Source organism: Lepidochelys kempii, chromosome 4 (genome assembly GCF_965140265.1).
Source record: "Lepidochelys kempii isolate rLepKem1 chromosome 4, rLepKem1.hap2, whole genome shotgun sequence".
Classification (NCBI taxonomy): Eukaryota; Metazoa; Chordata; order Testudines; family Cheloniidae; genus Lepidochelys; species Lepidochelys kempii.
The window spans coordinates 14,109,560-14,125,851 of NC_133259.1; the positions used below are offsets into that span (position 1 = coordinate 14,109,560).

The 16,292-nt window shown below is 45.5% G+C and overlaps 1 protein-coding gene across 7 annotated transcripts in view; it reads left to right on the top strand.

Annotated features, from left to right (window-relative positions):
* The window catches only part of FRAS1 (Fraser extracellular matrix complex subunit 1), a 299,490-nt gene that overhangs the window by 235,110 nt on the left and 48,088 nt on the right, over positions 1-16,292 (top strand). For all 7 annotated transcript variants that reach the window (XM_073340462.1, XM_073340465.1, XM_073340463.1 and 4 more), the window contains 9 exons: positions 1,845-2,035; positions 2,979-3,132; positions 6,552-6,815; positions 8,664-8,852; positions 10,288-10,407; positions 11,117-11,296; positions 13,757-13,881; positions 14,315-14,455; positions 15,519-15,746. In XM_073340462.1, coding sequence (XP_073196563.1) covers positions 1,845-2,035; positions 2,979-3,132; positions 6,552-6,815; positions 8,664-8,852; positions 10,288-10,407; positions 11,117-11,296; positions 13,757-13,881; positions 14,315-14,455; positions 15,519-15,746 — 1,592 coding nt within the window. The remainder of the gene's footprint in view (positions 1-1,844; positions 2,036-2,978; positions 3,133-6,551; positions 6,816-8,663; positions 8,853-10,287; positions 10,408-11,116; positions 11,297-13,756; positions 13,882-14,314; positions 14,456-15,518; positions 15,747-16,292) is intronic.

Genomic DNA, 16,292 nt, shown 5'->3' on the forward strand with positions numbered 1-16,292 from the left:
GAGGTTGTCCCAGCAAGGGGGTTTACATCCTTTACAGAGACCTTGTTTAATTTTTAATATTTACTATTGTAACTTGGGCTGTTCTTGTTATCCATAGAAATCCTTCCCTGACTCCAACTAATAAATGTTGCACTGCAGTTTTAAAACTAGCTAAGCTGCAAAGCGTGGCTGCTATTATTTCTCTTATTTCGCTGCAGGACCTGAGCTTTAGATTCTCATATTATCTGTGGACATTCCTCCTGGAACTTGTGCTCCTAAATCATGCAGATGCTCTTATCGGGAGTGGTTGGTCCCAGTTTCCTTTGCCTATAATTTCCTTTTCCCCCTATGCGGTTGGTTGCTCCCCGTATCCTGGAGGGCTGCACTGAAGAACCCAATGGCTTGGCTCACAGACCTTGCAGATCCCACAAGTTATGCACGTAGCTCGGGTATCTGATGCCTCTGCAGCAGCCCTTGCTTCCCTCTGGCCATGATCCAGCTCTTTGGCAGTACAGTTACTTTGGAGCTGAGCTATCAGAGACTTCTTAGGCAGCACTTCCTGTTGGGATCCCCCTGTGAGGGGCAGTTCCCCAGCATAGAAGGAACTCTGCAGAGAAATTAATTAATTCTACCTGCATTAACCTTCCTTTGCTTCTTCCACCCCCTGCCTGGTGGGTAAGACGCCGTAAAGTGGGAGATCTTCATACAGAGAGTTCCCCCGGCTTGGGGACCCTAAAGATACAATCCAGCCCTCAGCTTTTGCCCTGTCCTTGTGCAGGCAGATACATGAGAGCTTTGCCTTTGAGAGGACTGAGTAAAACAAATCTGAGTAACAACCTTTTTTTCTTTTTGTTGTTAAACCTCTTTCCTAGCCTTTCCTATTGTTCTGGGCTTGGCTTGTCAGCATCCCTTCTGGACTGTGTTAATTTACAAGCCCGTGTTACTGTTAGGACACTGGTAAATCCCTGTCTTTTTCATTGCCGTAACCTGTTTTTTTTCATTGCTTCGGTCTCATCAGGGAGACCTTAATGGCGGAGATGTTTGTTTCACCCTCTCCCCTGTAAAAGCAGTCATTGGGGAAGGAAATTTGAAATCCATCAATGCTCCCAGGATTAGAACCAGGGAATGGAGGGGACAAACTGTAAATCACTCAGCTGCTGTGATGTTTTTTCTCTTTCTAATAGATTAGGTTGTAGGGGACTCAGAGTTTAGACATGAGCAAAGTTCTCATGATAATTGTAGCCACCAGACCAAATTAGGCACTCTCCAAACACAGCTACGTGAAGTACAGTGGGGCATTGTTTGCCAGAAGATATCACACAGTTATCGCAGTTACTTTGTATTCTAAGTACAGGGGAAGAACTGTGGTTTCTAAGATACCTCTGTGTGGTACATGATCGCAAATGTGTAGTGGTTTATAACAGCAATCGCAATTGTTTTTCCTCTGGGGCCTGCAGGCAGCTAAGCAAGACATATTCACTGTATCCTATGGAAGAGCCATTATAAGTCAGTGTTTTGAAAAAGACTGAGCTTCTCTGATTAAACAGACCTTTAATGGATGACAGCCAAACTGTTTTTGCACGGGTGAGCTGGGCTGTTGGTTCTGCTGGGGAAAGATGGTGCATTCGTAACTGCTTCATCATGGAAGGCAAACCTCATAAAAGGGGACTGAAGCCAGCCGCTGTATGTAAAACAACAAGATCTTTACATTTCGTAGTGCCAAAGAAGCAGCTTTCTGGGTGGGTCACTAGACACATTAACAATCAATTCCAGGAATGGGAAAGCAGAACTTGGGATCGTTTCCTTACTCCCGTTGTTTTCTTCGTGAAACGAGCATCTTTTCACAGATGGTGCTTTGTTTCCAGGTGGTACTTTTGGCCCTGGGGGCTCTGCAGGCTCAGATGCATCGTTTTCCATTCACGACGTGCTGGAGAACAGTATTTACTACTTTCAGAGCGTCCATGAAAGCATCGAGCCAACTAATGACTTCTTTGCATTCTATGTGAGCGATGGCTTCAGCCGGTCCGAGACTCACAGCGTCAACATCACCATCCAGGTACACGCCGTCGAAGGAATACGACGTGTGGTTAACTAAGCCCTGCCCCACGCCCAACGATGTGGATGGCTTTTCAAGTCTTGTTGCCACCGCTGACCTAGCACCAGATTGTGCCGCGCTCTGAATACCCATGCAGGGGAGGGAGTGAGGGTAAGGTGCCCCCTTACGCCTCTCTGCTCACTACCGCAATTACAGGGCCCCCGCTCCCCTATGTGGCAGGCAGGCAGTGGATAGCTTCACCCACCAAAACACCAGCCAGGGCAGCTAGGCTAGTGTGAGCAGGGAAATAATATGAATCCGCTATAGTGCTGGCAGAGATGACACATTCACCTGGGGCTGGCATAGATAATAAGAATACCCGGCTTTTCTGTGTCGCTTTTCAAATTTAGATCTTAAAGTAGTTTACAAAGGAGGATCAGTTTTGTTATCCCCATTTTACATAGGGGAAAACTGAGGCACAGAAGGGGAAGTGACTTGCCCATGATCACCCAGCAGGCCCATGGCAGAACTGGCAATAGAACCCAGCTCTCCTGAGTCGCATCCTGGTGCTCTGGCCACAAGGCTACACAGTCTCCCTTCGATAGGCTTTCCCATGGAGCAAGGGGAAAACGGGGGATCAGAGTGTGACTGCATAACAATCTGTTGCTCTGTTGCTAGGCAACACAACTATGCACCAATTCCCCTTTCTCAGAGCGCATGGCAAAGGCATTTATTGGTCCCCCTCCATCTCGGAAGAGGCAGGACTTTGACCAACTTGCAGGAGACTCTTACAACACTTTAGTTAAAAAAAAACAAACTTAAAACTGTGAACAGTAAAACAAGTAAAGGGTGTGTATTTTTATCTCAGGGGAATTTCCTCTTTACTACATCTTCATGGTGAGTTTGCCCTTCTTGTGAGTGAGTTTTCTTCTGGGACATCCTGCCTGTCTTTGTGTTTCTGTAGCGGCGGAATGATGAGCCCCCGAAGATGACGCTGGTGCCTGTCAGAGTGCACGGCAGCTCGGGGGTGGTGATCAGCAATACCTCCCTAAGCCTGCAGGACTTGGACACTCCAGATGAGCAGTTGGTCTTTGTAGTTACCAAAAAGCCTGACCATGGTAAGACCGAGCATAGGTGGAATATCTCTTGCTGTGAGACAGGCCTGATTTGTTCACGTAAAATACGTATGTGCTGGCTAATCCAGGGGCGATTTAACCCTTCGTGACAGGCCAGTTCCTGAGGGTTTTTAGAGGCCTTTTGGTGGATGTTGTGCTGGAGGAGACACAGGGTCTATGGCTAGGGGGAGGAGGGACTGGTCTGGGGTGGGAGAGTGGCAGTACCGCCAGACCCATCTCTCTCAGGCTGCTCTTTTCCATCAGCCTGCCCTGCTACAGCATCCCCAGACATGGGTTTTACCCGCAGCCGGGGGCCAAGTTCAGTGGCAGTGGCCAGCACGGAGTTCATCACCACGGCACACAAGCCTCTCTCCCTGCTTACTTTGCATTCTGACTAGAAAATGAATAATCGATTTATAAAGTGATCAGGTAACTGCGTTCCCCTCCTCCTGGCCTTCCAGCTCCGCCTGGCCATGCAAGTGGGGGGGTGTCACCTGACAAGGAGTGGGAGACACACAGGAGTACTGCCTCTGCATGGCATGGGTCTGAAGGGAAGCAACAGCTGGAAGAGCTGCTGCTACATGGAGCCTGCTAGCATCCTTTCAACAGGGGGCTTGCAGTAGGGGAGCGCAGGGCTACTTCATCCACTGGACTGAAGAAACCTCCATGGAGCAGCTGCTCAGCTGCTTTGCCAGTTTAGGAGAGGATGCCACCCCCATTGCCCTCAGTCCTGGCCCAACTACACAGATTGGTACTCTGCTAAGGATCTGACCCTACAGGAGACATTCAAGTTAACCCAGGCCACCCCCACCTTTCCACTACCCAGTCTTCCTGCCTCCTTTTCTTTATTGAATTCAGGGGGCAGAACAACTTGACAACAACTTTGGAGTGTGGGGCACACACAGCTACGCTGCTAACCTGTCGGACTTCTTGCACTTTGAAGCCAGCTTAACTGCTGCATACCGCTGGAATGGGTCCCTTTGTAACCCCGGCAGAGAGCGCGTGCAATGCACAGAGTGCTGGGATATATTTTCACTATGGAGAAAATTACCTGTCAAAGAATAATAATAAAACCGTGTTATGCTTTGCTGGGGCATATGGGATCCTTTTGTTCTATATGCCAAAGCAAACACTTGAGCTGTAAACCATTCCTCTGCATGTTCCTCCGATGCTGATTGAACTGATGTGTAGCTCTGGATATGAAGCCAGGAAATAATAACTTGCAGCAGCCCGAAACCTGCTGTTCATTATTTACAACAACTTATTCTTGCAGGTTTTTTTTTTTTTTTTTAGTAGGGGTTGGATTGTAGTTGTAGTTGCAATCGTTCCCCTATTCTCCACACAATACCCCACAGTTCAGTCTCCAGCACCTCTAAATGGAAAGGGATGAGGTGGGATCAAGACCACACTTCCCCCCGCCCTGGCCAGCTGAATCAGCTGGCCCAGGAGGGAAGCCTCTGCAGTACCCGTCTAATGGATGGTGTAGCAAGCATGCCTCTCCTATGCACCAGGTTACTCTGGCACCATCCCTCCTGGAGCTCCAGCTGGGCCAGTGCAGATCCACTCTGCCCCCAGTGCACACCTGTCCCTCGTGGGCATAATCAGACCTTTGTCACTTAAAACCTGAGAAAAATAGTCTAAGATTCTCTGAAACTTGCCCTCACCAGAAATGAATCCCAAGAGCCAGTCCTCAAAACTCTCGATTGACATGGTTCTGCCAGTCATTGCATATTAGACAGGCGGTCAAGCACAGTTGTCAGTAACTGTTCTGACAGCATTTGTCCCATCCGCCCTGCTGGCATGCCCGTGTTGTCTGAAGAACAGAGTCTCTGGACACAGCATGGCTCTGTGTGTAGACAGCTTTAATGGTGCTGATCGCCTGATCCAGAATAATCACCAGTTCTCTTGGAATTGGTTTTTAAGTACTTGATGGGAGTTTTAAAGACTCCCAGTTCATATATCTTTGTTTTTAAGAAGAGAGAAAGTTTTTAAAGGGTAGTGGCCGAGGTAAAAGCTAGCGCTATTGTCTCCATTGCAAATGCTGGCTTTGTCCAGTGGGGGTGGGATGTGTTAAAAGACTAGATGGAAGTGCATTGTGTTAATGATCCTTTCCCCCAGAAGTCGCAGACTGATTTGACAAACGATGGTCTATCGCTTCCCCTGTGCAGACAGAAAACTCCATGAGTTTCAGTTTGAAGTGTTTCCTACAACTTTTCCATTGGGGTTTGCCACCTCCCAGAATAGACAGGGAACTTGGACTCCACAAATCCAGATGGTCAGAGCTCAGTGGGGCAGCCTAGGGATCTCAGGCCATCTGCTGGGGACTGAAACACTTGTACAGGGACTTGGGACCACATTTTTAAATTCCCCTGGGAGTTAGGCACCTAGGTGCTTTCGAGAATCCCACTCGAAATACCTGTTAAAATCTGGCATCTAAATAAGCCAGCCATAAGCATCTAAATACCTGTTAAAATTTGGCCCTCAGTGCTTCTGCTCTCCACCACACCTATCCATTTAGCTCACTTGAACCAGTGTAACTCAAGAAGAATACAAGGGCCTCCAGGATATACCTACCAATGCAAAGTAGTCACCTGACAGGTATAAGTGAACTGTGCACAGGAAACACTGCTTAACACTTTAAAACAGGAAATAAATGCCAAATTCAACTGAAACTACAGCAGACATTTTAACTAATCATTACATCTAAGAGATGAGAGGCAGAGGATCTGAGCAGGCCAGCCTCTGGACAAAGTCAAATTCTAACCAGATCTGGTAGTGATCAGAAAGCCACGAGCAATGTCTTGAGGCTCTCTCAAGCAAGCTATGGTTGTCAGGAAAGGACTCTCAGTGAATAATTGATCTTTCAGTGTGGCCAGCTAATTGAAACATAAAATGAAATAAATCCGTTAATTTCTCACAAAAACTGAATTTTTTCCATTTTTCTCAATGGAATGAAAAACCAAAACAGTTCCATTCAGGTTGAACAAAACATTTCAAATGTCAATTTGGACTTTTTTTGCCATAATTAATTTTGCCATTTTCAATGTTTTTGTTTTCATTTTTTCCAGCCAACACAACTCACCAAATTCGATCCAAATGTCCTAAATAATGTCTTTAAAAAAAGCATTTTGGGGGCGAATTTACTATTTGTCACAAAATTTCTCCCAGCTGTAGTAAGGAATCAAAGGGCCAGAGACTCCATCATCCTGTGCCTTCAGTAGTGATTTACAACACCTGTGCCAAGTGGGTGTGGAAAGGTAGTGGTTAATGCCTGGCCTCCCAGGTGTCAAGGAGCACACAAGTGGTAGGGCAGTAGAGAATCCAGCCCATAGTGTTTTTGATGTTGGAATGTTACACTAACGCTGAGAATCAGAGAGACTCCCATGTGGCTATTTATGTTTAATGTGCCTATTCTTCCTCAGGTCACCTCCTCAGGAGACAGTCTTCCTCAGAGCCTCTGGAGAATGGGCGTGTTCTGTCTCAGGGCTCCTCTTTCACCTATCAGGATGTCCTGGACCAACTGATTGTTTACACGCGGGGGAGTTCCAGAACGCAGACAGATGAGTTCCGATTCTCTCTCACGGATGGGCTGTACACTGAGATGGGGAGAGTGGAGTTCTCTGTGGAGCTGCCAAAGAATGAGCCACCCAGATTAGCTGTGAACAGGGGCCTGCAGCTTTCAGCTGGTACGGAGTGAGTGGAGAGACTAACAAGCTTGATAGAAATGAATGGTCAAGATTTTCAAAGCTGGCCAAGGCATTTAGACACACACACCTCCTATTGATTGTAATCAGAAGTGTGCGTGTTTAAATCCCGAAGCTGACTTTGTACATCTCAACCAATGCTTCTGTCCCAGTAAGTCAAAAAGGTTTTAAAACTGATGGAATGGTGAAAGAAGGAGGGAAGGGAGGGGAGAAGGAAACCTTTAAAATTGCTGTGCTTCAAGGAACAGCAACAGAAGTTGCTTGACATGTCAAAGGACTAATAAAAGTTAAAAATGGTGCAGGCAAGGGCGATCTGTCAAACCTCAGGTGGCAAGTTCCCTGCAGTTGAAGTGCTTTGTCTAGTCTAGTTTTAAATGTCTTAAGTGTTGGGCTCCTGCCATGTCCCCTTGACGCTTCTACAGCCTGCCAGAGCTCTTCATTAGCAGTATTTTCCTGATGATCAGGTTTAACCAACCTTTCTGAAAATGTCATTCATTTCTCCTAGTCATACTGTCCTGAACCTCCCCAAGTAATTCCTCTCCCTCCTGGCAGCTCCCCTTGAAATATTTGTAGATAGCTATCATGTCCTTTCTCCTTCTGCCCCACACTTTGCCGCTCCTTAGCCAACCTCTATAATTGGAGCTCATGCTCTTCTCATAGCAGTCCTACGCTGGAGTAATTCAGGTGGCATTGGTGGGGTTTACCTTGATAATTATGGGTGTGAGAGGAGAATCGGGCCTGTTAACATAGTTCAATATTTTCTCCTCTGGCCCCGTAGTCAGTCTGTTGTTCTTCTCTGTACTGTCTCCAAACTTCCTGGTACTGAGTTGCCCAAAGTGGAACGCCAGCTGTCTCCACCCTGTCACATGGCGAAGACAGTGAAAGCTGCTCTAAAGCTATGAGCCGTTCTTCTAGAATTCAGAATTACCCACTGCCATATCCCCAGATCCAGAATAATTCAGTGCAGCCTTTGAATATTCAGACGTGCCAGGGTACACCAGAAATCATCAGTTCGTTGGGAGCTTGATTAGCCAGTGGGCTTTGCATGCTGTATTCAGGGATGGGAGGACTGGGAAAGGATTTGGTTCAGAATGAGGAGGGAAGTGCTGTGGGTGCTTTGATGCCCCACATGGACAGGACATGAAGGTCCTTTGCTGTGATGCTTAGGAATGAGACTCCATGCTTCTAAGATCTGCAACAGTGGAGCATCAGAAGTGCCCTAACCCTCCAGCCCCCAAGTAATCCTCTTCCTTCGAGGCATGTCCCATCCCTCACTAGCTGATTATCTGAGCAACGCTTGTCTGAGCTCCTGTTTTCTGAAACAGGGTCAGGTCTCCCACTGAACTTTTTGGGCGTGAGCATATTTGGGATAATAGGGAGTTTGGGATAAGTAAGGATAAGATTTTTAAGGCTATATTGTACTGGTATTTTTACAAGGTTGTTAAGGACACACACATTCGCCAATACTCTAGATCTGATGTCGGTCCCACATGTTGGTGAAGTGCCAAGCTCTGAGGAGCCTGAATTTCAAGTATGGGCTCCTTAACAGGACTGACATTTGGGTACTCAAATCAGCACCTAATAAGAAAATGTTAAACTGAGCATCCCGATGCAGGATTTAGGCTACCTACTAAGCTATCTTTTCATTTGAAAATTGGACCTATAGTGCTTTCCTTGGAGGGAAATAAGTGGAGCTTTCTTGAAAGAACAAAATCTCTAAATATGTAACATGTTGTTTATAAATAATGGAATCCAGTCTTTCAAAATGATTTGGCAAGCGATTTGGAAGGATTGAGTGGGGCTGTTTATGTATCTTCTGTTACTATCTAGGCTCCGTAGCACACATCACAGGTCAGCACTTAAAAGCTACAACTATTGATTCGGATGACCTGAAGATCAGATATGTCCTGAAGAAAGATCCTAGTACTGGACATCTGCAGATGACTAAAATTGATAACCTGGTCCAGATCTCTGTGAAGGGACCCATCAAAAGTTTCACCCAAGCTGATATAAATAAAGGTGAGCAAATTTCTTGACCCTTTCAGTTCCAATAAATAAAACTAACTTTTGCCAGCTCTTTTACAACCCCCCCAAAGGAATAGAATGTACAACGAAAAGACTCATTTTGCCTATAGTAATGAGAGAGAGAGCACCAGTTATAATCTGCTTTAAATGAGAACTGTGAACTGAATCTTTCTCATCTAAAGTACACATACTCTCTTTTTTTTGTCTTTGTTGGATTCTTGTAATTAAGGGTCATGTCTTGTTACAGGATAATTAGGGATAGTGTCTCCATTGTCTGGGTTAATGTAAAACTCATAGAACTGTTCCTGAAAGCTTTTTTTAAAAAATCAGCCTGCACATATCTAGGGCCACATTGAATGTGTGTTTGCGTGTAGGAGAGGGCGTGTATGGGGTTTGAAAGAGTGGGCAGTAAGGGGATAGTAGTGTGACTTTAAGAGGTGGTGCTATTTGGAATCTGTTTTCACCTCCCAACAAAGGTGCAAATTAACTCATTAAAGCAAATAAGGACATAAATTAGAGAGACAGACAGTTGCCTGGCTCTTCCTCTTAATTTGTATTGTGGTAACATCTGGAGGGATGCCAATCAGGGCCAGTTATGCTGCCCATTGTACTCATGCATAAAGACAAGAGTTCATAATTTAAATGTACGATGAGAGACCGCAGATAGATACAACAGGTCGAGGGAGAACAGGGTAACAATAAGATTGTTACCTGTGTAATGAGCAAGACTTACATGGTATTTTGTTGTCCCAATAAATCCCAATGCAATGAGAAAAAGACAAGGCATAAAACATAAATCTAAAATTATTATAAAATTATAGATATATATGGATGCAATTTATAAGGACAACTAGTCCAGTCGCTCCTGGACAGTGTGTCCTGACCCATGTGTTAGACACAGATTTTCAAAAGAGCCCACGTGACTTAGGAGCACCAGTGTCATTGACTCAGTGGGAATTGTGCTCCTAAATTACTTCAGCACTTTTGAAAATCTCACCCACCATCTGGTTCTAGTTGATCTGTGAGCAGGTTGGGCATGTCTGCAAATGTTGTAATACCACCCCCCCATTCCCTCCCATGCAACATTAAGCTAAAGATATTTTAGCTAATCACCGATTCTAGCATCGAGTTGTATTTCTAAAATAGCCAAAATCTTTACAATGAGGGATGATGATGTGGAGCCGGGAGAGGAGAGAAAGAAAAGTAGCAGAAGACCGATTTGTGAAGGGAGAATTTATTTTCAATAACCAAGTGTTTAAAAACTCTCTCTCAAAAGGAGAAAAAGAAGGAGAGAAAAAATTGATACACAAATCTGGAAACTGTAGCAACCCCCATGTTCTGCCGGCTAGGCAGATTCCAAAATAGGTCACAGCAGCCAGTGTTGCAGCTTATATTGTATGAAACCACTTCTTTTTCCCCTTCTCTCCAGGACAAGTGGAATATAGTCATGAGAAGGGGGAGCCTGGAGGGAGTTTTGCATTCAACTTTGATGTGATCGATGCAGAAGGCAACAAACTGGTCGACCAGTCATTCTATATTAGTGTCTTAGGTAAAAGATGCTATGTAAGCAATATTTTCTTAGCTATGAAAGATCATAGATTAATACGGTGAGATTCTCACCCCTGCTCCGGCCAGATAAAGGGAGTGGCGTAAAGGAGCCCTAAAAGGCCTAGATCTGTCGGGAAGAATTTCTCTGGTGCAAGAACTGGGAAGGACAGTCACCAGCTGCTGGATTCTTAGCGGCACAGCACAGAAACTCACCCATAGACCTTATAATCTCATCTGACCAACAGGCCATAAAATTCCACTCATCAATTGTTTCGTCAAGCCCATAACTTCTGGTTGTGCTGGAAGCATATCTTTTAGAAAGACATCCTATCATAATTTAAATAAATCTCTAAGCAAAAAATCTTGATGATTTGGTTTTCGTTTATTGGCAACTAAAAAACCCTTTGAAACTGGGGCCTGGGAAGGAATCGCTCATTAAAAGAGCAGTTCATTATTCATGTGGGGGGCCTTCTCCATTGCTTGAGTGTGTTTTGAGTCAGGCCCATTGTGATGTAACCGCCACTGACCTGCTCTGGTGACTTTTGAGTAAAGCATCATGTAAATCATGCCCAAAATATTCAGGTAAAAATTATTTGTCTTTGAAAATTTTTGCTACGTGGTGGGTGTGTGTGTGTGGGTGTGTGTGTAAAGCCAAGGAAGGGAAGCTGATTGTATCATAATTCAAACCATTTTGCCCCTGCTGCTTTCAGAGGACAGACTCCCCCCATCCATCATAGCGAACAAAGGGCTGGTCTTGGATGAAAATTCAGTGAAGAAGATCACAACGCTGCAGCTCTCCGCCACCGACCAGGACAGCGAGCCTGCAACGCTCCTGTACAGAATCACCAAACAGCCGCAGTTGGGTCACCTGGAACATGCTGCATCACCAGGTTTGTAAAGCACTCTCTTGCTCTGTCACGTCCTCTACGGAACACAGGTTTTCAGGGATTTAAAGGTTTTTAGAAGTTCATTTCTTGAAAAATGTCTGCCTGGAATTAGATCCTGGATGAGATCGCAAACAACCATTAACCCAGGGAGCTTAAAAGCAAGGCCAAAGGAGATGAGGCATGATCTGGGACCCACAGAGAGGATTATTTATTCCACAGCTTGGGGAGTTTAGGACTCATAGTAACCTCACCTGCTGGGTTTTACTCAGCAATCCAAGCTCATGCTACCGGCTTCTGTGAATCTCCCTTTCTTGTAACCCACTATTTCAGACAACCCTAGTGCACAAAACTTGCAGCTCCTCTGTCACTAAACTGAAATTCATACCGCGTATAACTTGGGGACTCATTTTCCTACGCTTAAGAACTGATTCCAGAACTTCTCAAAAATTCACAACCAGCATCCCTTGTCAGTGGATATGCCCAGCAGCCAAAAGACTTGTTTTTACCTCAGTATCTTGCCCTGTACGTGTTTTGGTACGAAAACTCCAACCCCTTTCTCAGCAATGCTTAAGATGTGGGAATTTAATCACAAAGTTTGAAAGAAAGACATATCCAGATACCCAAGGTACAATGTGCCATATACTGAATCAGCAAAAGCTTTATGGGAGACTGCTTTGAGCCCTGGAATTTGCTAATACACTTTTGCATGAATTACCTAATATTTAAGTACTTTCAAAACAAACCTTTTCCGGAGACCTGCCAGTAGCTTTTTTGTCCCCTCTGTCAGACTTACAAAACAATTCGCTGCAAATTCAATCTTTAAATCTTATTGTTGCCTTCCAGTGCCAGTTATCCCAGGATATTATGTGTCCTCTAATCCTATCTAATGAATTACTCTAAACCTGTATCCTCAAACAATATGTTCCTTTGGCTTAGATTATGTTTATCTTTTTTTTCAGTGTGACCTTTCATTAGATTAATGGACTGTCAATCCTTGCTGTGTTTTCAGAAAGCAGTCTGTGCCCTTACAGCTTTGTGTTAGAAAGAAACGAAAGTAGGAATAAGCAGTTAGTGTTCTTCTTTCCTCCAAATCTTTTGCCTAAAATGCAAACCAAACATTGAACATCATACTTTGGAAGTCGGAAATAGCTGGATTAACGTTTTTCTCATTAGTTTAAGCGTGCTGGTTCTAGTACCACAGCTCTTTCAGACCCTGGAAGGCATCAGACGTTGATGTGAGGGAATACTCTGAAGGAGGTTGTTCTCATGGTGTATCTGGCCCCAGCTCTAAGCAAAAAATACTGGAGCTCTCAGAAGAGAGTCCGTTCTCACAGGCCTTCTAACCTAATGAGCGCCAAATAAGCTTTGGATAAACATCCTATTTTGTGTTGCTTATTTAAACCAAACCTCTGAAGGTTTGAAGTTTGCCTACCGCTAATTGATAGCCATTTGTTATGAAACACAGATCGCCAATTTTGTCCAGGTGTTTTCAATCAAGGGCAAAATTTTCAAAAGCACCATTGAAATCAGTGGGAGTTAGGCCCCTGCATGTGTTTGAAAATCCCACTATAGGCATCTATCTGCATCAGTAGGCACCTAAATACTTTAAAATATCTAAGTGCCTAAGCACTTTTGAAAATGGAGCCTAGGGTTTTGGTTTGGTTTTGAAACTTTTTATTAAGGCAAAGTTACAATAAAATGTTAATATATGTCATGCATTACTTATTACTTTTTCAGGATCAGGTTAATATTCAGAGAACCTGGCTAAAGATTCTGGCTTCCTGGCTGGGGAGTCCTCTTCTGAGTACGCTACTAAGTGTGACCACATTTCTCAATACCGACCCTCTTTTTGGCACTTCTCTTGTGTATGTACTTGGTGTGAAAGTTTTTTTCAATTTCAAGGACAGTCCATAACACAGCCACCACATGTGCAAGGCTGTTCCTCTTTTCCTGCAGCTCCTCCACTTTTGAAAATTTTATCCTGGATCTTTTCTTATGCCAAATAAAGCTGTGAGAACCTTTTGCCCATGTTCAACAAAACCTCTTTGGGTTGTTGTCTGAGAGATAATAGAACTGTGGGATTTACTGTTCCTCATAGACTGATTCCCCACAGATACTCTGCATGACCATGCCCGGGTCAGTCTGCTGAGAATGTGACTCAACTTCATATAATCTCATCCTTTAGGATGGGAGAACAGCACAGCTGGGATTTGCAGGAGCACTCACCATTGGCCTAACTCTCCTTCCATTGAAGTCAGCAGTAAAACTCCCATTAGCTTCAGTGCGAGCAGAGTTAGGCCAACTGTGCGTGCTTGTGAAAGACCCACCCTATGTTCCTTCCACTTGTGCGCTGGAGCCATGTATGCGACACGTTTCTGTCCTTCCTAGAGGTTGTTTTGGGTTTCCTGCTCTTTTTACTTTTCATCATTTTTCTTGTACATTTTTCCTATCATTTTGGTCCAGGCACAAGGATTAACTCATTCAGCCAGGCAGACCTGGCCTCGCGCAGCATCCAGTACATCCACACCAGTGAGGCGGAGAAGCATGCTGATGCGTTCACCTTCTCCGTCTCTGATGGAGTGAATGAGGTAGGTCTGAGCACGTGGCTCTCTGAGTTGATGCAGACGGTTGATTCCGGACTGATGGATGTGCTGGGAGTAAATTCCCCTGATGTCATATGGGAGACATAGTTACACCAAAAAAATTAAATGAAACAAGCTTTGACTCCTGAGCTTCTAATTTAGCATTGGCGTGTACTCTTGCTAGTCATACGGGCGGAGGTCAGATGTGTCACTGAGGGAACGCATTTAGTGTGTGAGGTGGAGCTGGGAAGTGGCAGAGGGGTAGCAGGGTGACAGAGAGTTCAGGCCAGCTGAAGAAACCATCACACACACACACACAATCTGGAGCATTACCTATGAGCTGTCCCCATTGGCTCTTCATAACGTTGTTGCTTCGATTCAGACATATCCTGAGTAGAATGTATTTGTCAGAAAAGGTCTGTTTTTCTTTCTTTCCCAGGTCAGTCAGACATTTGACATCGCCATAAACCCAGTAGATGACTCCTTGCCAGTGGTGCAGAGCCCTGGGATGCGGGTGCAGGAAGGGGTGAGAAAAACCATCACGGAGTTTGAGCTGAAGGCCACAGATGCCGACACAGAGGTAAGGCGCGCATCGCTTCCATATCCTCTCTCTCCTGTGCTGTTGCACAGCAGCGTTTGTAATCAGAGGGATTCAAACTAATGTCTTTCCTCCCAGCACATACTCTGTGTGACCACAGGGGCTAGACAGCTTCAAACAAACAGCTGTGAGGAGGGTAGGTCTGTGTGAGAAATGATGTCTGAATAAAGCAAAGTCTTGGCTCGAGAAATGTCATACTTCATTTCTTGTGTCTCCCTTCTATGTGTAGCAAAGAAAAACCATCATTGGTCTAGGACCTAAACCCCACCCCCATCTCCTCTATAAACCTTGTGGGCTCTATCCCTTTTCAGCTCAGATTAGCTTGGCACGGATGAAGGGGATAGATGCAAGTCACCTTTCTTCATTCCCTTCTCCTGGGTCTCACTAGGAGCTAAGCAAGCCTAGGGCACAAGTTAAAGCAGCCACAGGGCTGCTGTAACTGACATGGCCTCGACTTGTAATGCTGAAGCATTTCTACGAGGGGGGCGTAGAGCTGGCTCTGATGACTTCACTTAAAACAGAGAAGTCCCCAGCTGCCTCATCTGGGCACAATGGGAACTTATGCTGGACCAAGCACCCGGCTTCTGAGTGTGTCATTCCTTAACCTGAGCCGTGGGACCATGTCCTGTGGACATGACAACAGTCTTTCACTGACAGAATAAGCAGCTTGCACTTTCCTGTGAAAAGAATGAGCGTGCCTGTATGCTACGACTGCATGAAGTATGGGAACAGCATGTCAGACTAGGTGAACCTATGGTCCGATCTAGCCTGACTGACTCTCATGTGACCACTGTTGATGTCCTCCTGGAGACAGTGACATTGGGAAAGGGTGGTTGGCTCAGTGGGGCCAGCGTGCTGAGCTGGCTCAGTGCACAGTGGCTCTTCTCTACTTCTTTGAACTCTTGTCCCTGGAAAGAAGATGGGTGAAAAGTTAAAACCCAGTCATATCCCTCTCCAGCTCTGTTGACCCAAGTAACCCACCACTCCCACAAGGAAATTTTACCAGCTTTGCAACCTTCCCCACCAACCCCTTTCCTTTGGACAGGCGGAATCGGTCACATTCACCATCGTGCAGCCTCCTCGACACGGTCTGATTGAACGCACCAGCAACGGGCAACACTATCGCCAGACGGCCACCTTCACTATGGACGACATCTACCAGAACCGGGTCTGCTACAGCCACGACGGCAGCAACTCCCTGAAGGATCGCTTCACCTTCACGGTGTCTGATGGGACCAATCCCTTTTTCATTGCGGAGGATGGAGGGAAGGAGGTAAGGGAGGATGGAGGGGTGGGGAGAAAGAGATTTCCTAGGAGTGATGTAAACCTCCCTGAACATGTCCAGTGGCTCTTGGCTGTTGCATTTTATACCTTCGGAGCCAGATCCTCAGCGAGTGTAAACTGGCAGAGCTCCATGACCTTAGTGTGGTTTGACGCTGGTGTTCCACCATGTCCGTGTGTGCTCGTGGAGTGCTTTGACCATATGTTTGGGTGTGCTAGCTGGTGTGTGCTTCATGATTTTAAAGTGTCTTTTGTGCCCAAGTGTGTGTATGCACGCGCCCATGCGCTGACATTATGCAGATTGTTGCGTTCAGTGGAGCGATGTGAATTTACAGTCGCTGAGGATCTGACCCCAACAGTTTAAAAAAAAAAAAAAAAGCGCTGAAATCCACAGAGCTACATCGATTTGAGCTGGCTGAGGATCGACCATTTATCCCGACGCAGTTCTAGATCTCTTGCAGCATCATGTGGAGTAGTAGCCTTGTGCTTTGCCCAGCGGTACATTTCAGTGTAATCTTAAATCATCTAGTCCAGGGGT